Source organism: Monodelphis domestica, chromosome 2, assembly GCF_027887165.1.
Source record: "Monodelphis domestica isolate mMonDom1 chromosome 2, mMonDom1.pri, whole genome shotgun sequence".
Classification (NCBI taxonomy): Eukaryota; Metazoa; Chordata; class Mammalia; order Didelphimorphia; family Didelphidae; genus Monodelphis; species Monodelphis domestica.
Window position 1 is genome coordinate 259829558 of NC_077228.1, and position 22364 is coordinate 259851921.

Below are 22364 nucleotides of genomic sequence, written 5' to 3' on the forward strand. Positions count from 1 at the left end.
ACAAGAACAAACCTGATACTTGTGCCTTTGGTACTATCCTCTCCTTTTTCCTCCAGGAGCTTGTCCTGCCTATCAATTCCCTTCTTTTTCATCTTCAGTGTCTTCATATCTACTAGCTTACTCCCTGCTGCCTACAAACATGCTTTGGTCTTATTTATCTGATATAAAACCAAAAGAAAACAAAAAACCCTTCAGTTAGTCATTTGTTTCAGTTATACCCAACTCTTTGTGACACCATTTGGCATTTTCTTGGCAAAGATATTGAAGTAGTTTGCCATTTCCTTCTCCAGCTCATTTTACAGATGAAGAAATTGAGACAAATAGGGCTAAATGACTTGCCCAGGGTCACACAACTAACGTCTGAGACTAGATTTGAATTCAGGAATATGTCTGCTCTATGCCACCTGCCTGTTATAGTTAGCTCTAAGCAAAGTATCATTCCTAATGTAATTGTAAGGGGGATGGGGGTGGGGAGGCAGACATAAGAATAGAAATCCAAGGAGTCTGTCTATACACCAGAAATCTTCCAACACCAAGCAAACCTTAACCTAAACTGCTTCAGACCAGAAGGTACCCCCCAGGGCAAAAACCATATCAACATCCCACATCTGTGGGAATTAACAATTTTCAGGCTTCTTTGGTTTTAAGTCTTTCTGGGTTCAAAAGGAAAAGGTCTTGCCTCTGACCTAAACATAAAAATATTCACTCTGGAAAATTATTATTAAAAGCAAATGTTCTCTCTTTAATTGACTCTGCCCCTATCCAACCTGCATTAAGAAAATCCTTCAATTCCTTTTGAGTTTGGCTTTGCTACTTTTCAATGCTATTCCATTTATGCCATCAAATTCTAGGTAAATTATAACTGTCTGGTTTTTTTTTTTAATAGCAGTATTATATACCACAGAAATGAAGTAAACAAGTGAATAAAGCTCCAAATGACTACTTCAATTGCAAATGAGAGAGGACAAATAGCTTTCTCTCTGCCTAAACACATATCCTTCCTCTCACTGGTTTGAAGGAGAAATAAAATAGGTAGCAAATAATGAACACATAAACAGAAATCAGAGCCACTGCTTCAGAAATGGAAGTGGAAAAAAAAGTGGTAGACTGAGTTTCATCTCACCAGCCCATGAGATGGATAGCCCAATATGTTCTCAGTTCCTTATTCTCTGTCTGGATTATCTCCAATGCTCTAGTCTCTTCTCCTCTGCCAAATGAGCAATGATTATTAGCTATTACTCAGCTCCATGTCTGAATGGTCTAGAAGGGAGTCCTAGGCAGTCCTCCAGGCTGCCTTTCTATCATTTCCACATTGTCTCTATTCTGCTTCTCCCTTTGGTCACCACTTAATCAAAAAATCAAAAATAAGTCTCTTACAGGTCAAAAGTCACAGGAACTTTGAGAACTCTGGATAATGTCTTTCTACCTATGGGTTTATATATATATGATATATATATGTATGTGTATATATATATACATATATATATATATACATATACACACATATATTTTTTAAACTCTTACCTTCTCTCAGAATCAATAAGTAATGGTTCCAAGGCAGAAAAAGAATGAGGGCTAAGGGATTGGTATATTAAATGATTTGCCCAGGGTCACATCTCAGAAGTGTCTGAGGTCATATTTTGTTATATTTAAAATTAATATATCTACCAGTTATTATTTTTCATAAAGTTTATTAATAATCACTTGAGATAGAAGAGGTAGATAAGTATAGATTTAAAGTCTCTTCCTTACTCTAAGTTCTGACCACATGTGTTCTATTTTCCAAGAATACCTCTCTCCCTCACCTGTCTGCTCCTGCCAAGTGTCTAGCGAAAAAGACTCAGGTGGGCTCCACCCACTCTCTTTTATTGATGTTCACAGATGTTCATGGATGCTTCGATGGCATGTGAGGAATGTTGATGAACTGGGTTGGTCCTCCAGGAGGGGGAGGGAATAAATTTCCCTTGATACAATTTGAACCCAGGACCTCCCTTCTCCATGCCTGACACTAAACCACTTACCTGCCCCTGGGCATATACTTCTAGAGTTCTTTTGGTTATACTGAAAATATGCTAAATTTGAAGTCAGAGGAAGTGGCATCAAAATATCTCTTAAGATAACAAAGATTATTAGCCTAACATTAATGGTAGTTATCCCATTTATGTCAAATGTACATTATTACATTCAGCAGATATTGCTGTTATGTCCAACTATCCTTAACTCCATGGACTTTGCTTTTCTAGGCAAAGATGTTTGCCATTTTCCTCTATAGTGTGTTCTCATTTTACAGATGAGGAACTGAAGCAAATAGGGGCTGCCCTTGCCCAGGATCACATAGCAAGTTTCCAAAGCCAGATTTGAACTAAAATCTTCCATCAGTAAAAAAAATTAAACAGCGATGTCTAGGGAGGTTTTTTAGAAGGCTGGTTTTCTAGAAAGCTTATTTTCTGGAAGACTTCCAAGGATTGGAACTCTGATTGGACCTAGCTGAGTTTGCCAAAACTGTAACAAGCAAAGGAAACAAAGGTTTAACTTTCTGAGCATATCAATTAAGCAATGCCAATTGCCCAACAAGTCAGGACCATGCCCCTTCCCTTAGCTTAGGACTGGACCTTAAGATAGACTTTCATACATTAAAAACAATCAAATGAAACTAAAAAAACAATACAACATGAAATGATCTGATTTCTATTTAGATGAAAGATTAAGGACCTTCCAAAATGGGAGGGAGAAAGTAAATAGATACAATTCTCTGAATTAAAAAAAAAAGATGGTGTCCCACTTCCCCCAAGTAAACATGAGAACAATACTTGATTGATCAGTATGGGGCTGGTTTTCAGATAAGACAAATAGATTGCTTGAGATATACAATTATGAGAAAGTTTCTTATATCAATCTTTCTGGTCAACATAAAATAGGTCCTTGGTTAAAGAGTCTCTAAGCAATAAATAGAGTTGGTTTAGTTTTTCAGCCAGGCAGGGCTAGCTTCAAACAATGCAATAGTGGTTTTTTCTCAGTTCCCAAAACTGACTAAACTTTTCTCAATTTGGACTAGGCCCATAATTTAATGGAAAGGGAACTAAACTAACTCCAGAAGTGAGTCACAAGATGGAGTCACTGTGTTTCACTCAGTTCCTACAATTAACCACTTGATGTTCTAATCTCAGTTCCTTCAATTTCCAGCTAATAAGGATGAGGATGAATTTGAACTCAGATCCTCCAAACTCCAGGACCACACTCTATTCACTGTCCTTATCTAGCTGCCCCTATAAATATGATTTAAAAGTAAAAAGTCATAAATCTAAAAAAAACATATCAGTAACATTGTTAATAAGCTTATATAATAACAAGCATGTATAAACATTGACAGATAGGAAAATAAAGATTAGAACTGCCACAGGTAACAGTAGCTATAGTAAATTTATGATACTAGCACACTAGCAAGTTAATATTTATGCTGAGAAAACATGAAGTTATTAACATTTACAAATATGCAATTACATGTAAGACACACTTTACAAGGTCCTGTAACAGTATTATCTCACTATATCATGTAGCTACTTTTCTGGTTTTTTTTTCTTTTCTGTAATGTAAGTTATTATGGTTGAAGATAGGGAGAGACAGAACTCCTTTATGATCTGGAAATTTTTCTGCCCCTAATTGATGGCATGGATTTGTTAACAAATATATCTATGTGCCTACATACCTTTTTTTTTTTAAAACCTCTACCTCTTGTTAAGATTCTAAGGAATCAATACTAAGTATCAGTTTCAAGGCAGAAGAGTGGTAAGTGCTAGGCAATTAGGGTTAAGTAATTTGCCCAGGTTTACACAGCTAGGAAGTGTCTGAGACCACATTTGCACCACATTTGCAAGACCTCCCTTCTCCAGGTCTATGGAGGAGTTTAGGACAAATTAAGCCCACTGAGGAAAAGCAACCAGAAAAGACATGCTTGTGAGTTTGCCTTGCCTTGGCAAGTCGGGTCTTGGCTTACAGGTATGAGCTGTTCTCTAGACTGTAACTCAGAAAAGGAAGGATTCCACCCCCAATATGGTTATCATCTTGGGTCTTTCTTCATTCTAATGAGCAAAGAAGACGAAGCCTTTATAACATCAGGAATGAAAAAAACAGATCTTCCTTTCCAACAAGTTACCCAGGATAGATTAACTGTCACTCTTAATTTGCTTACATTTGTAGAGGAGCACTGAAAATGTTCTTGGATAAAGTGATTTTATAAACAGTATTCTGTGGAAAAGCAACACCTCTTAATAATGATGTAATACTTAGTATTCTATTCTCTATAAAAGTCTTTTTCTTTGTCATAATAAACAGAGATCATGGAGATCATATATCTTCCCTTCTGACCCTTGGTTTGTATCTCTCTCTCTCTCTCTGTCTCTCTTCCTTTTTCTCTCAACATTGGAACCCTGGCAACTCAACACATAGTGCCCACAACATAGGCCTGGCTCTCTATCTCACTGAATCACCTAGCTGCCCCTCTATTACATTCTTGAAGTAAAACATAACAGACAAGTCACTATCCTGTTATCGTTCCATTTTTCATGTTCTAAGGACTATTTTACAAGTGGATAAAACAACTGCCTTTTGCAATTGGAAAAAAAGAATTGGACTCTAACCTTATTTTCTATAGGCTCATTTATAGCATCTTCTAGTACACTCACTCTATTAGCAGACAAGATGCCAAGACTGATAGGTTCTTGTTCACAAATGATTTTTATTTTTCAAACTCTTAATGTATTAGAATTGATTCTAAGTAGCAGTTCCAAGGCAGAAGAATGTTAAGAGCCAGGCAACTTGTGTGAAGTGACTTGCCTAGTGTCACACAGCTAAGAATTGTCTGAGGTCAAATTGGAACCTAAGACCTCCTGCCTCTAGGCTTGGCTTTCTATTCACTGAACCACCCAGCTACTTCTTTGTGCCTTCATTTCTAAATCTTTCTTTGGCTCACTATGAACATGTCTAGGCTCTGTAGCCTAGGAGTCTCTAAAGCTGAAATTCTAGGTAGGAAAGATGCTGTCTCTGCTTTCTCTAAGTCCTCATCTCTGTGCAAAGTTGTTAGGGTTAGAATATACAAAGTTTTCATAGTTTGAAGTGTTACTTTTTGAGTCATTATCTGGTTCAGTCTACAACTGGTGGACTAGCTTTTTTACTCAGAATCCACTAAGCTAATTGTCCATTCATTGTTCATCAGAGTCTAACTTACTCTTGGGCAATAGATGCTTATAATAAATTGTCTTAAATTGTCTTTACAGGGTCCTCACTATTCTCCAGGGCTATTACATAAATATACAGGTTGTCCAGGGGAAGTAAGGATGAGACTTGGGAATTCTCACCTATGAAAATGTTATGGGGGCTTGAGGTGAACCCCTTGGGTTTGGAATGTCTACCCTTTGCAAGAATGCAAGACTCCATAACTTAGTTTAGAAAGAAAAAGAGAAATTTATTGTCATGTTTAAGTGGCTTGGAGGACATTGTGAAGGGATTGACACCACCTCCTCAAAGGGATGAATTCTGGGGGTTTTATACTCTTATTTACAGCAGGTGCTATGTGACTTGAAGAGGGTCTGAATTCAGGCAAAATGGGGGAAGATCAGGTTGGTCACCTGACCAGGGTCAGTGTGGTGTCATGTCCTGGTGACATAGGGGTCGACCCTCATAGGTAGGGGACAAGTAGATGTCTTAGATACAACTCAGTGATACCAAAGCATAGCCTGGAGGTGTCCATCTCCTAGGGGAGAATCCAAGGGGGATAATTAAAGGGTCTTTCTTATCATTAAGTCTTTGAAGTTCCAGCCCACCCTTTCCTTAACCTTAACAAGACTGCAAGGAAGCAAAGAAGGAATTTCCTTGCTTACAGTTTGACCTGAAGCATTTTCATAATTTAGCAGTCCAAGGTCCCATGCCAGTAAGACTACTCCAAACTTACCTGATTACTATAACCTAGAGCCATGGTGGCGAATCTATGGCATGAGTACTCAGAGCCCTCTCTGTGGGCATGCCCACCTTCACCCTAGCACTGAATTCACCAGAGTTGGTTACTAGAAAGCCAGAGGGACATAGGATTGGGCTGCTCCTGTCTCTCTCTCCAAGAGCATCTAAGGACATTTCTCACATCATCCACCCCTCTAAAAGGCTCACCATCATTGCCCTAGAGTAAGATTTCCTCCTTTTCCTTGGGAGGGGGGGAGGGAGAGATACAGGAGGAAACAATTTTTACCATAAAACTTTCTAGGTTACAAGAAAATTTCAACCAGTCATGAGAATGGTAGCTTTTGAGGACATTGTTTAATGAAGTCAATTCAGATATTCTGACAATTTCATAGATTTAGAGAGCTCTCAGAGGACTTTCACAGAGTTAACAAAATCAATTTGAGGGGACAGCTGGGTAGCTTGGTGGATTGAGAGCTAGGCCTAGAGACAGGAGGTCCTAAGTTCAAATCTGGTCTCAGACACTTCCCAGTTGTGTGATCCTGGGCAAATCACTTGACCCCCATTGCCTAGCCCTTACCACTCTTCTGCCTTGGAGCCAATACACAGTATTGACTCCAAGATGGAAAGTAAGGGTTTAAAAAAAAATCCATTTGATTCTCTAGACAGGAAATACCTTTTCCCCCTGTTTTTAAGTGGCTGAGATAGTTACTTTGACCTGACCCCATAAAGATGAGTTCCCTTTGAATCTGGTTTCTAAAAGTGATCTGCAGGGAATGGGATTTGATAGATTGGATCTATGCAGCTCCTCCATGCCAGGGACACCTGCTGTTGGACCTGCCTTGAGAATAGTTAGGTCCCACTAGAACAAAGGCAAACTTTAGCTACAATACTAGACACAACCATACAAGTCTGGGCACATCAACTACTAATATTTGAAAGACTGGAAGAGCAGTGGCTTTTGGGGCAAACAGAGCTCAGGGTGCCAATTGGTGCTTTGAGGGTGGTACAAAAAGAAATATCCCCCACCTTGCCAAGAGAGCAGAGGGGTGATGAAACCTTCTCCTTTAGGGAGCTCTAGGTATAGCTTCTGAAAGGTGGTTAATAAGGAAACAATTGGGGAGCAGCTAGATGGCTCAGTGGGTTGAGAGTCAGGCCTAAAGACTAGAGGTCCCAAGTTCAACTGTGGCCTCAGAGACTTCCTAGCTGTGTGACCTTAGACAAGTCACTTAACTTTCATTGCCTAGACCTTACCACTCTTCTGCTTTGGAATTAATACTTAGTATTGATTCTAAGAGTAAGGGTTAAGAAAAAAAAAAGGAAAACAATTTATTAGCAGCTTATGGAGATGCTAAGGAAATTGTATTTTAAATCCCAGGACAGACTTTAGGGGCATTTCATCTCTCCTAAATGTATATCTCCTCAGGTTTCCAACATTGATGGAAATCCTAAACCACTCAATCTCTCTATTCAGATTTGAGGGGCTTTGGAGATAAATTTGTCTAAGGTCAAGACCAAGGTTTCCCTGAGGCTAGGATCACCACAGTTGTAGGACCTCAAAGGTCCAAAGGCCATATTTCAAAGTTGTGGTGACCTGTAGAGTGGTGGGATGTCAAGTATATGAATAGCCACTGAACACCAGTAGCTGAGTTATAAATGAAGATAGTGAAACAACTGAAAATATACTGAAGACAATCACCTTCATCTTAGAAGAGGGCTTGCAATTGCCATGGCCCACTTGTACCCAGTCAAATCTCACTTAAGTCTGATGTTATGGAATACTTAAATTACCAACTTTAAAAAGGAAGAGACTTTGGCTGTAAATTAAAATTATTGATTCCTTAGGTTCTGGAAAGAGGTCAAAAGTGCTAAAATCAAAGAACTTTGAGAAAATATAGATTAAAATCAAGTTGTTTTTCTCTTCCAAGGGTTATCCTTATTCCACTGATTGAAAGGCTGGAACACATAAAGATCATTCTTGATCTTATATCTAATATCAGTATTTTCACAGTGATGACTGACAGGGATGTCTGTAAAATGTCCCATCAAGAAAAGAGAAGGCTTTGATAGAATGCTCCTGAATTAATAATTAAATTATGAAATGGAGTCAGTCATGTCCATTTCTTAGGGTATTTGATGGAAGGACCACAACAAACAGAAGAAAATGGGCCAGAAACCATACGTTAATAAGGCACAGAGATAATCAACAAACATAAGGAGGGATTCAGAGGCAAACAGCTCATTCAGGAATGGGGAACAGGATGATAAAGGGAGGTAAGCAGTGTGGGCCAGATGATGGACTTGGGGGAGTGGAGTGGGGGAGAGGAGCCAGGGAATATCAGCCATAACTAAGGATTAGAGTTGAAAGCATGGACACAGTGGAAATGGATGAGTGTTTGGGGGATGGGAGTTTTGATATTTCATTTTTATGGGTTTGGGGGGGAAACAGACCAACTCCTACCTTTGCCATTTTGGGATTAGTACATTAACACATCTAAATCATCTCAAAGTTATCAGTAAAACTTCAAAGTTGTCATCCCAAAATCATCATCACTTTTTTGATGTTCTGCTAGTCTAGAGTTGTAGAGGTCTAGATTTTTGTCCTTTATTGCCAAGGGAAGTGCCCTCTATTCTATTTTGTCCAGAATTTTACAGATCATAGCACCAGAACTTTGAAGAGAAGATCCTAGATGGTTTCTCCTGATTCAACATGTTACTAGGATATAAATTTTAGTTAGTGCTAACATTATGCAATAAAAATCTCTAGGGCTCTGTCTTTAAAAGGCATATACATAATAGCACCTACCTTATAGGAGTACTGTGAAGATTTAAATGAGATACTATTTGTAAAGCACTTAATACAATGCCTGGTATATAGTAGATAATGTATAAATGTTGCTGTAGCAGTAGTAGTTGTTGTTATTATTCCATCATTACACAGCCTGGGGCCAGGAACTATTCCTTGCCCTCAACTGCCAACTCTCCAAGCAGGAGCCCTTCTCAGGTCCATGAATGAATCTGGGACCCAGCACTGAGGTGTAAGTGACAAAGCTACCCTCTGGCTCCTGACCAGAGCCATTTAGCTACTTGCCTGTTCAAAGGCAGGTCCCCTTTTCATGAGTAGAACCTCCTCTGACCAGCTGGGGCTGGTAGCTCAAACAAATCGCCATCTGGTGGGCAATTCAGATACTGAACTCTCCTATTCAGTAGGCTTGAGGAGGACGCGACAACCCTCAACAAACCTGGACTGGCAGCTCAAGTAAAGCGCCATCTGATGGGAAATTCCAGTATTGACCTCTCATTTAAGAGTGCAAGGTGACTGACACACTGGCTTTCTCTACTTTTAAGGAAGACAGTGCTTGAACCACAGCCAAACCCCAAGGGGCCCAGCTAGACCATCAAGGTCACAAAAGTGTCACAATATGAAAAAGTTTTTACAAACTGTAACATTCTGTGTCCTTCTGACACTTAGAATAACTTAGAAGAGTTATCAGGACCAAAGACTCAGACTTTCCCAGTATTTCTTAGATCTCCCCCAATTCCCAATCCGTCGAGTCCCTTGGTTCAATCAGTCAAACATTTATCAAGTTCCTACTATGTGCCAAGCACTATGCTAATTTCTAGAGATACAAAGAAATATAAAAGACAGCCCCTACTCCCAAGGAGCTCATAATCTTACCAGAGAGATGACATGCAAATAATATGTTCAATATTTTAAAAAACTATATTAAAAATAATTTTGAAATAATCAACAGAGGGAAGGCATTACAATTAAGGGAAATCAGGGAAGGCTTTCTGTAGAATAAAGGATTTTAACTGGCACTGGAAGGAAGCCAAAGAAGTCAAGAGCTTCAAGCATTCTAGGCATGGGGGACAGCCTGTGAAAACTCTCATAGTAGGAAGATACCATTTGAGAAATAGTTAGGAGGCCAATGTCACTGGATTAAAGAGTATTAGGGAGAGGGGCACAGTTAGTGGCTCAGTGAATTGAGAGCCAGGTCTAGAGAAAATCTGGCCTTAGACAATTCCTTGCAGTGTGTGCCTGGGCAAGTCACTTAACTCCCATTGCCTAGTCCTTACCATTCTTCTGCTTTGGAACCAATATTAACTCTAAGATGGAAAGTTAGTTTTTAAAGAAAGGGTATTGGGGAGGAGGCAGTGTAAGGTATAAGAATACTGGAAAAGGTAGGAGGGGGGTATCAGATTATTAAGGGCTTTGAACAAAAGATCTTATATTTAATCCTAGAGGTGATAGGGAGCCACTAGAATTTATTGGATAAGGGGAGGGGGTGACATGATCGGACCTTTAATTTAGGAAGATTCCTTTGATGAATGAATAAAGATCCAATGGGAATATATAAGGATAAGTGATAAGGGAGAGAGAAAAATGTACAGATTGTCTTTAAGAGGAAAGGAGGAGAATTTATTTATTTTTAAAATTTTGTAATGCTTAAAAATTCATTTAATTAATTTTGAATATTTTCCATGGTTACATGATTCATGTTCTTCCCCTTCCCCCCCACCCCCACCCCCACAACTGATGCACAATTCCACTGGATTTTACTTGTGTCATTGATCAAGACCTATTTCCATATTATTGATAATTACACTAGGGTGATCATTTAGAGTCTACATCCCTATTCATATCCCCATCAAGCAATTGTTTTTCTTCAGTGTTTCTACTCCCACGGTTCTTCTTCTGAATGTGAATAGTATTCTTTCTCATAAGTCCATCAAAATTGTCCTTGATCATTGCATTGCTGCCGGTAGAAAAGTCCATTACATTTGACTGTGCCACAGTGTATCAGTCTCTGTATATAAGGTTCTCCTGGCTCTGCTCCTTTCATTCTGCATCAATTCCTGGAGGTCATTCCAGTTCACATGGAATTCCTCCAGTTCATTATTTCTTTGAGCACAATAGTATTCCATCACCAACAGATACCATAATTTGTTCAGCCATTCTCCAATTGAAGGGCATCCCCTCATTTTCAAAATTTTTGACACCACAAAGAGTGTAGCTATAAATATTTTTGTATAAGTCTTTTTCCCTATGATCTCTTTGGGATATAAACTCAGCAGTGGTATGGCTGGATCAAAGGGCAGGCAGTCTTTTAAAGCCCTTTGGGCATAGTTCCAAATTGCCATCCAGAATGGTTGAATCAATTCACAGCTCCACCAGCAAAGCATTAATGTCCCAATTTTGCCACATCCCCTCCAATATTTATCACTTTCCTTTGCTGCCACATTGGTCAGTCAGCTAGGTGTAAGGTGGTACCTCAGAGTTGTTTTAATTTGCATTTTTTAACAGGAGGGAATTAGAATACTTTTTCATGTGTTTATTGATAACTTTGATTTCTTTATCTGAAAATTGCCTATTCATGTCCCTTGCCCATTTATCAATTGGGGGATGACTTGATTTTTTGTACAATTGATTTAGCTCCTTACATATTTGAGTAATTAGACCTTTGTCAGAGTTTTTTGTTATAAAGAATTTTTCCTAATTTGTTGTTTCCCTTATAATTTTGGTTGCATCTGGTTTTGTTTGTATAAAACCTTTTTAATTTAAGGTAATCAAAATTATTAATTTTATATTTTTTAATTTTTTAAAACTCTTGCTTGGTCTTAAAATTTTTTCCTTTCCCAAAGATCTGACAAGTATACTATTCTGTATTCACCTAATTTACTTATAGTTTAAAGGAGGAGAATTTAGACACAAACCCTAGGAGAAGATTCTAGAAGAAGAGGAGGATCTTGGGAGTTTACTGGGTTTAAAGGTCTCTCCTGATCTGGCTTTCCTCTGAGCTGGTAAGGAGGATCTTTGCTCTGGTATCCCCTAGGAAAAGACTAATCTTGTGGAAAGATTAGGAAATTCTGGGTTGGAGAACTGCCTTTCCCCGAAGTACAGAGATCAACCTATAAGAAACAACTTGGTTAAGGTAAACCCAAGGGCTTTGTCACCTGGGACTTTGGGTTTACCTAGGAAGCCAACCCAGGGTTTGGGTAAGGACTCAGTACATTTGTGAGTCCTACATCCTCAGCCTTTTAAAGACAATCTGTAGTATATAGATAGTCATATAGCTTTTTGGGGTCTAGATAAGATCAGGGAGTGAATAAGAAGGGCTTGAGAAGACAAGAAGGTCATCCCTGCCAGGGGGCATAGAAAGGCGGGAGGAGCTAGAGCTGTATAGATTTAGGACCTTATCTACCATTGCCTAACCTCAATAAACTTGGTTTTTCTATAATATCAAGGGCTTGTGCTTTACTGGCCCTGGGAGGTTCCTAGTTGGGGGGTTTTCTATCACCAACCCATCTAAGTCCTTCCCAACAAATCCTTTTAGAGGTAGATTTCTTTTTCATATCTCAAATAGGGAGAGATTTGTGACAGGAATTCTGATCAGCAGGCTATCACAACAGTCTAGGTGTGAAATGATGAGGGCTTATATGGGCATGATGGCAGTGTTAAAAGAGAAAGGAGTATAAGAGAGAGTTGATAAGGAGGTAAAAATTGGCAGGCCTTGGCAACAGATTAGACATGGGGGAGTGGGGTGAAAGTTTGGAATTGAAGATGATATTTCAGATGCCTGGGGACTGAAGAAGGTAGAGGTGTCCTCAACAGTAATAGGGAAGTTAGAAAGAGGAAAGAAGTTTTGGGGGAAAAGATAAGTTTGAATTTGAACATGTTGAATTTAAGATATCTAGGGCATCTAATTCACTGGTTCTTTCCATACTTTCTGCTATGCTCAAGTCCCAGTCCTATGCTATAGTCCTCTGTTTCTGAAAGAGGAGAGAAAATGAAAGACTTTGACATTTTCCCATGTCTCTGAGCTCTATCTATTTACCAAGCTTTTCTATGTTCTTTTTTTTTTTTCCTCCTGGGATAGGTTTCCTATCTCAGGGGAGTGCCCTGGTCCCAGGAGAATGGAGGAAAACTGGGAGAATCTGTATCCTCATCCAGAGAGACTACTCTGCATGAAAACTTGGGGGGCAGGGGGAAGGGGGTTTGAAGTAATGAAAATCAGCTGAGTCCATGTAATGACCCTAGACAACTTCCTCTTTGAAGTTGTTTCCCCCTTTCCCCACATCCTCTCTCTCTCTCTTTCTTGCCCTACTCATAGCCACAAACGTCATCACCAATGTTTTTGTTCCTTTCCACTTGTGTATCTCTCCCTTATCTATCTTTCCTGGTTCCAGGTCTCTGCCACACCTACCACCTGCCCTTTGTCCCCTTATACCAGGCTCCCTTCCCCAGAGATAGCACAATCACTTTCACTCTTCTGGACTCTCTCTGCTGTTCTTTATTTCTTACAATTCTCCCTCTTCACCTCTTCTCCAACTTCTTCAGGGAGCCCTTTGTTCCTCTCCTCCAATTGTCATGTGTACAGGGAAGTGTGCCCGATGTCTTGGACTCAGCCTTATCCCATTGTCCCTCATCTGCTTACTGGCCAATATCCTCCTTCTGGTGCCCAACGCGGAAACCAAGTGGACTGACCATCTCAGCAAGCATGTGTGGTTCATGGCAGGCTTTATTGGCGGAGGCCTTTTGGTGAGATGAATGGTGGTGGGCTTGAGCTGGTGGGGGAGGGGGAGGAATGGCTTAGTTCTCTAAGGACATGGCATTTAGGGTGGAATGATGACAATATTGGTACAGTAATGAAATATTAAGGGTGAGAGGAGAACCAGCTCCTCTCCTGGGATCCCTAGTCTATTTTCTGGGGGTATGAATATCATTGCCAATTTCCCTTACTGAATGATAAAAACACTTAACTACTTAGTCTGTGTTAAGACCTGAAGAGTAGCTGGTGGTATGAGGGTCATCAATACACAATATTTAGCATTGTCAGGGCCAAAAGGGAGGGGGGAGAGAAAGAGAGATAAGGAAACAGGAGGCGACATCACTGCCCTGCCACACCTTCCAGGGGTCTTTCTCTTTGTCCTATCTAGGTGCCCGACCTGCATTCTCTTCCCATGATGATTTTTTGGAGGTTAAGACAACTAGTGGAAATGGGCCTTCCTGGTTTTCCTCTTGTCTACCTTTAATCTTATTTAAAATATGTTATTTTGAGTTTTAATTGGACAGGCAGAGAGACTGAGATACACCAGTATCACCCTTCAACCCTCTAATCTGGCTTGTTTTATTGGAGCTCAAAGGTATAGATAAGAAACCTCTACCCACCCTGCTCCCCATCTCTGATCCCTGGTCCTAGATATCCTTTCATTCCCATTTGAGAAGTTCCTCCCAAGGTCTAACCTTCATCTCTCCTGCTATATGCCTTCCCAATTACCTTCCTGTTCTAGTGGAAAGACTATAGAGAGGGGCAAGGGGCAGCTGGGTGGCTCAGTGGATTGAGAGCCAGACCTAGAAATAGGAGGTTCAGGTTCAAATCTGACCTCAGACATTTCCTAACTGTGACTCTGGGCAAGTCACTTAATCCCTATTGCCTAGCCCTTACTGCTCTTCTGCTTTGGAACCAATACCTAGTATTGATTCTAAAACAGAAGGTAAGGGTTTAAGAAAGGTGGGGGGAGGGAATTTCCAAGGACCCAATGAGGATTATTAAGTGGAGGCAGATGATGGAAATGCAGCAATATGGCAGCAATAATAGTGGGGTTTTTTTTTAATGGAAATTTGGCATTTAAATCTGTTCTTCACAGTAGAAATGCAAAAGAAAAACATATGACTTATCACATATCACTTGTTTATATGGGCATATGATTTGGGGTTTTGACGGTAAAAGATTGCTCTGTTGCAAAGATGAATAATATGGACCTAAGTATCAAGTTTATACATTTGTATAATCCAGTGGAATTGCTTGTTGTGGAGGGGGGATGTGGAAGAGGGGAGATGGACCCTAGTGTCCTCCCTGTAAAATAAAGTGGTAGAAAGGGTAAACTGGATTATTTTTATAATCCCTTATAACTTTTTTTAATCCTTACCTTTTATTTTAGAATCAATACCTTAACCACATTGAGAGAAAGAACTAGATAGTAGAAACACAAAAGAAAAACATATCACTTATCACTTGTCTATATGAGTATATAATTTGGGATTTGGGCTTTAAAAGATCACTCTACAGCAAAAATGAATAATATGGAAATAGGTATCAAGTGATAACATTTGTACAACCCAATGGAATTGGCTTGTAGGCTCTGGGAGGGGGAAAAGAAAAGGGGAGGGAAAGAAAATGAATCATGTAAATGTGGGAAAATATTTTTTAAAAAAAGAATCAATACCTCAAGTTTCAACGCAAAACAGTGGTAAGGGTTAGGCAATTAAGTGACTCACCCAAGGTCACATAGCCAGGAAGTGTCTGATGTCACATTTGAACCCAGGACCTCCTGCCTCTAGGCCTGGCTCTCTATCCATTGAGCCACCTGGCTGCCCTTTCTTTGACCATTTATGAATCTATAAAACAAGAGAAGTCTGAATTAGAGACCCAAGTTTGACAATCATCCATACATAAAGCAGTAGTAGAAGTCCTGAATAATTGACACAGGAGAGCAAGAAGACAAAGAGACTCCTGGATTCATCCTTGGGGGATTCTAGACTCCCAAGATGAGTCCTTTAAATGCATGTACCAAGAGATCATCAAATCCCAGATGCTAAAACCCAGGTTATCCCTTTCCCTGCATCAGCACTTTTCCTCTCATCACTTCTAACCAAAGAAAGTGATGGTGGGGATGGGAATAGGAATTGGGAGTTATTGGTTTGTGCTTTCAGTCTTGGTGAGCTGGGATGGAATAAATCCCTCCTCTCTCTTTTCTCCTACAGGTACTATGTCCTGGAATAGCTGCTGTTCGTGCTGGGGGCAAAGGGTGCTGTGGAGCTGGCTGCTGTGGAAATCGTTGCCGGGTAAGGCCCATGCCCACATACTATCCACCATCAGGTGCTCTTTACACACTCACACTTCACTAGCCTAAGCACCCTCTTATTCCTACCCCCGTCATACCAGGGACCTGCTTTCCTGCTTTTGAATTCTGCCTTTCTGCCAGTCTTTAAAATGCTTTAAAATCTAGGTGGCTCCATGAATGGAAAGCCATAACCAGAGATAAGAAGTTCTAGATTCAAATATGACCTTAGACACCTCTTATCTGTGTGACCCTGGACAAATCTCTTAACCCCCATTGGCAAGCCCTTACCACCCTCTTCCCTTAGAACCGATACAGGTAAAGTAAGGGTTAAAAAAAAATGCTTTAGCCTTTCCAGGTAATAGTGTTTTAAGGTTTCCAAAACACATAATTATCTCCATTTTACAGGTGAGATAGATAATGGAGGCCCAAAGAAGACATAATAGAAAAGAATTTATAAAGCCCTTTGCAAACCTTCATGTGCTAAACAAAAGCTAGCCATTAATAATATGATTGTAACAACAATGTGAGAGGTGGCCTTAGTTTCTTCACCTGTAAAAAGAAGAGTATTGAGTTCATGTATTTATCAACCACCTCCTGGATTCCCTTGTCTTCATTGACTATACTTTCCCTTTTGTTGATCTTAAGAAATTCAATTCCTTCTCCATAGATGACTCCCAAATATATACATCTAGTTCACATTTCTCCAGTTTTTCATCACCATCTGTTTAGCAGGATATCTTCAGCTGGCTGTCTCACTGGCATCTCAAACTTAGTACTGGCATCTCAAAGCAGAGCTCCTTATCTTTCTCCCTAAACTCTTTGTTGTTGTTTTTAATTCTTTACCTGAAGTCATAGAATCTAGCAAAAATATGGTAAGGACTAGGCAATGGAGATTAAGTGACTTGCCCAGGGCCACACAGCTAGGAGGTGTCCGGAACCAAATTTTAATTCAGGCCCTCCTGCCTTCTGGGTCTTTCAGTCCATTGAGACACTTAGCTGCTCCATCTCACTAAATACTTGCCCTCCTCCTAATTTCCCTGTTTCTCCAGCTTACTCTTAAAATCACCCAATTTTGCCATCTCAGAATTAGCTTTAAGTCTTCCTTCTCTTTCAACTCCCTGTACAATCCATTAACACGTCTAAAACGTCCATCCCTTTCTTTTATTAGTCCTTTTCTCTCCACGGAGAAGGCCTCTTCTCTCTATCTAGTTCAGGTTCTTATCAATTCTTGCCTATCAGCACTTAGCAAACTATGCCCTGAGGGCCAAATCCATTCACCACCTGTTTTTATGGCCAAGGAACTATGAATGATTTATACATTTTTAAATTCAACAAAAATGCCTTTACAAATATAAAAAACATTCTTAGTTCTTAGGCTCTACAAAGTCAGGTCACAAACTGGGTTCTATAGTTTACCAAGCCTTGGACAACTATTATAATACCTCAGGTGTGAGGTTTCTCTTTCCAATTCATTCTCTACTATTTGTCAAAATCATCTTCCTAACATAGATCTGACCACATCATTTCTATGATTAAAAATCTTTAGTGGCTTTTTTTTCTTTTTAACCCTTGTCTTCTGTTTTGTAATCAATATTATGTACCAGTTCCAAGGCAGAAAATCGTTAACAGTTAGGCAATGGGAGTTAAGTGACTTGCCCAAGATCACACAGCTAGGAAATATATGAGGCAGATTTGAATCTAGGGCCTCCCATTCCTAAGCCTGGTTCTCAGTCTTCTGAGCCACTAGCTTCCCCCTTTCAGTACCTTTTTATTGACTCTTGGTTAAAACACAGACTTCTCAGCCTAACATTTAAAAACTCTTCACAATTTAGCACCAGCTTTTCCTTAGATTTATTTCACTTTTATACAATCTATGTTCAAGCCAACCTTTCTCAGTCCTCTGTGCATTCCATTTCCTGTTTTGAGTCCCTATGTAGGAGCTGTTTTCCTCCCATTCCTATTCTAATAGCTGGAATACATTCAATCAATTAATCGACAAGCATTTATTAAGGCCCTCTGCCTTTTGGAATTCTGAGTTTCCTTGGTACCCATGTGCCAGCTCTTAGGTAAGACCTTGATCTCCCCCAGTTTTTAGAGATTTTCTCCAATATGTAAATTACTTTGTCTATATATGGTATTAACTTATCTACTGATATGTAGTATCCCCTCTAGCAGAACATAAACTCCTTGAGGACAGAGTTGATTTGTCTTTGTGTTCCCAGTGCCCAGTACAGTGCTTTGCATAAAGTGGCCACTTAATATATGCCTGCTCAATGGATTTGAAAGGCATTGTGCCAAATACGAGGACAGAATGAAAAAATCTTTGCCCTCAAAGGAGGAACTATTCTCTTGAAGATAGACTATGTACTATGGATGTATAAGTAAATACAAGATAATCTGAAGAGGGACAGTGTATTTAATCACTAAGGATTTCAGAAAAGCTGGAGAGTGGGGTGAAGGTGGCATTTAATAAATGATTGTTGATTCATTGATTGAGTGCATTCCAACCATTGGAGCAGGGGTGAGGGGTTTGTGCCAAGGCCCAAGATCAGGAAATGGAATAATGGATTGGCTGGAACAGATTGTTAGAAGATGGTAATGTGAAATAAGCTTGGAAGAGAAGGCAGGAGTTATAATGTAAGAGGTTTTAAATGCCAAACTGAGAAGTTTATGTTTTCTCCAAGAGGCAATAAAAAGCCACTAAAGATTTTTGATCATAGAAATGACATGGTCAGATCTGTGCCTTAGGAAGATGATTTTGGTACAGTACAGAGAATGCACTAAGAGAGGGAAGACACTTAAAGGAGGGAAAAGGTGGCCTAAACAAAAGATAAGAGTCTCATCTAAGGTAGTACCCTTGCCAGTGAAGAGAAGGGGACTGATAAAAGAGATGATTTGGCGATCATTCAATTGAGTATGGAGTCAAGGATAACCGAGATTTAAAACCTGAATAACTGGAGGGATGGTGGTGACCTTGACAAGCAAAAAACAAAAACAAAGGACGTTTGAAGCAAAGGAAGGTTTAGTGATAAATATAATGATTGGCATTTTGTAGTTGTATTTGTTTTAGAAAATGACTTTGAGATGCCTATGGGATATATAGGTAGAGACTTCCAACAGACAGTTGAGAGTAGATAACTGGAATTTCAGAGGGAAAATGTGAGCTGGAAATGTAGTTTGGGGCATCTTTTAGCATAGGAATGATCACTGAATCCAAAGGGAGGGTTTAAGAAGAGAACCGAAGCCCAATGATACAGATACTCTTAGAGACTGGGACATGGTCCAACAAGGGAAATTGAGGGAAGGAGGACAAAAGAATAATGAGGTTTCAAAATCACAAAAGTAGAGGGAACAGAATGTGTGGGAAGGGCAGGACATTATCAACAGTGTGAAAAGCTGCAAAGAGAACAGTTATGAATACAGAGAAAAATCTGTTAGATTTAGTTACTAGGATATTGTTGTTGACCTTTGAAGAGAGCAGTTTCAATGTTCCATACTCCTGGATCTCCCAGCTCTGCAAAGGAGTAGGAGGAGGTATCTTCTCTTAGGGCCAAGCTTGTTCTTTAAAATTTCATAAAATATATCAACTGTTTTATATCTATTTACATAGCTGTAGTTACTGTATATTTTATTGGCTATAGAGAGAATACATTTAATCAAATGATGGGTTCAGAAATAAGGAGATTATGAAATATAGTTTGTTTTTATTTTTTAAATTTTATTTAATTGATTAAGAAAAAATTTCCATGGTTACATGATTCATGTTTTTAGAAATGTTTTACTAAAAGATCTCATGATCCTATTTTCACAGCAAAGTAGTTGCTATAGGTCACTGCCAGGGGACAGAGAAGGTAGGAGGGAACATCTCTCCAAGGAGATAATATGATTGAGAGTCACTCAGAGAATTAAGGGAGTGCCATGCAGCAGTGAGGGCTCCATTTAAATCAAACAACATAAATTTGTAGTGGATATGGGTTGGCACAGTTGTATCATCAGGGTTTAGTAGCTATATTAATAAGTATCTGGTGATTGTGTCGTTGGGGAGTCTGACTGTAATAATCTGGAGCACCACTTTTGCTTCACCCAGAGTTGATTTGGGGATGATGTTAGAAGAGACCCTGTGTGGGAAATGTGCCCTTGACAACTGGTTAGGTCTAGGGAATGATTACCTCAAGGTCCCTTCCTACAATCTGACTTGGCCAAAATCATAGCTAGTCAGACAGGCTGAAATTCAAATGTTCTGATTCCTTCCCTGCATAGCTGCCTCCTTTGCATACACTCACTTGGGTAAGTGGGAAGTACGCTATTCTTGGGAATCAAGACAAATGTTTTAGACCTGGCTCTTCCCTTAACTCCCCATGTATGACCTAGGCAAGTCATTTCTCCTCTCTTGTTCTGTAAAATGAAAGAACTGTACTAGCCTTCAAGGTCCCTTCTAGGTTCCAAATGCCAACATGTCTCACTTCTTCTAGAAGGAAGAGAGTGTACAACTCCCTGGGAACCTACAGGGACTAATTCTTAGTTTTGTGTCCCACAGACTAGGGAGGTATATTTTAATTTTTAAGTAGATAATAGGTGGCTGTAGGGGTTGGATTTAGGCTAAGGGTAGGTTGGTAAAAGACTACTCCGGAGAGCCAAGAGGTCACTGACCTCTCCATTTCCACACCATGAAAACAGTGCTGAACTTGGAAGCAAAGGATGTAAGTCTAAACATGGGCTTTCTCACTTAATACGTGGATATGGATCTTGGATCATTTAATTGCTCTGCCCCCCCCCCCCTCCATTTTCTCATTTACAAAATGAAAGGATTGGTCAAAAATTTAGAGTCCTAAGGTTCCCTCTAGTTTCAAGTCTACGATTTTCTGTGCCCTGCTCCCTAGATGCTGCGCTCCGTCTTCTCTTCTGCTTTTGGGGTTCTTGGATCCCTTTATTGCCTCTCGGTTTCCGGAGCAGCACTTAAGATCGGGCCCCAATGCCAGATAGAAGACAACACCTGGACCTACCCCTTCGAAAACATCGAGTAAGAACAAATCTGACTCTTAATACCCCAGCCCATCTCCCCCTCCCAACATCTCAGGAACAAGTCCCACCCCAAACTTGAGAAGCCCAGGCTTCTCCTTGGGCTCAGGCAGAACTAGAGAGCGTCCCTCCACCGATCGGGATAAATCCCCTCCTTCGCAGGCTTAAGGGAAGCACAAGCCCCGCCCCTTCCCACGGGTGCGCGCGCTATAGAGATACCTACCCAATTTCGCGTGGGGAGTTTGATCCCCACTGATCCCCACCACTGATTGTCCTCCACCTCGGCCTCGGCAGCGTGAATTACCTGAGTAACAGTACGCTGTGGGATGTGTGCCAGAACCCTCCGAACGTGGTGGCGTGGAACGTGGGGCTGTTCGCGATTCTGTCTGCGGCATCAGCCCTGGAACTAGTGCTATGCGGCATTCAACTAGTGAACGCTACCATAGGAGTGTTTTGCGGGGATTGCCGGAAAAGAGGAGGTAAGTCTAGGGCGGAGGCGGACCTGCTAGGGCGGTGGTCTTGGGGTTGCAAATGCCTGGGAGTGGGCTCCCATTCTCTTCCTTTTCCTCCTCCAGATCCATAAGCATTGAAGCTGTAGAAGACAAGTCCCAGCCAGAACGCCGACTCCAAGAAGTCTGGGAACGGGGTGGGTTGTCTCCACTCCTCTTTTTCATCAGCTAAAATAAAGTATCCTTGATTCGCACTACCTTTGGCGCTGCTGCTGTCTTATCTGAGAACCTGTCAGACTCCGAATTCTCTTCTCTCCTGTCCACTTAGGAGAAATTTTGGGAATCCTTTGTTGTTCAGACGTTTTTAGTTGTGTCTGACTCTTCGTGATCCCATTTGGTTTTTTAGGGTTTGGGGGGCAATTACTGGAGTGGCTTACCATTTCCTTCTCCAGTTAATTTTACCCAAAACCGGGTTAAGTGACTAGCTCAGGGGTGGAATAGCAAGTGTTTGAAGCCAGATTTGAAGTAATATAGCTCTTTTTTTTTTTTTAAACCCTTACCTTCCATCTTAGAATCAGTACTGTGTATTCGTTCTAAGGCAGAAGAGTGGTAAAGGGCTAGGCAATAGGGGTCAAGTGATTTTCCCAGGGTCACACAGCTAGGAAGTGTCTGAATTTAAATTCGAACCCAGGATCTCCCATCTGTGGACCTGGCTCTCAATCCACTGACTAATATAGCTCTTAAAGAAGTGTTTTAGGGACATTATTGTTGTGGGAGAACTGGATATTAACCCCTAGTCTGGGAAGGGTGCTCTTGTAAGAATGACAGGCTCTGATGGATATCTTTAAAGATAGATTTATTTTGGTTCAATGGTCTTAAGGAAGTATGAGGACCAACCTATCTCCCCAAAGAGTAAAAAGTTCAGGATTTTTTATATCCTAAAGGATTAGGATTTGTGTGACTTGGAAGGGAAAGGTGGAGAGGAGGACAAACATCGAGACTATCAAGGGATAAAAGGTGACAGTATGGTGCCTTTGGGTCTCTGGGGGCATAAGCACAAATATTCGTCAGTTATGACATCCTGATCATAAAGGTGGG

General features: G+C 40.3%; 1 protein-coding gene across 1 annotated transcript; it reads left to right on the plus strand.

Moving 5' to 3' along the window:
• Window positions 1-13166: 13166 nt before the first annotated feature.
• TM4SF5 (transmembrane 4 L six family member 5) lies at window positions 13167-21523 on the plus strand. Its single transcript, XM_007483233.3, has 5 exons — window positions 13167-13492; window positions 15719-15799; window positions 20679-20818; window positions 21112-21296; window positions 21393-21523. The coding sequence occupies exons 1-5, from the start codon at window positions 13322-13324 to the stop codon at window positions 21398-21400; spliced, it is 585 nt and encodes a 194-aa protein (XP_007483295.1). The 5' UTR covers window positions 13167-13321; the 3' UTR covers window positions 21401-21523.
• Window positions 21524-22364: the final 841 nt, after the last annotated feature.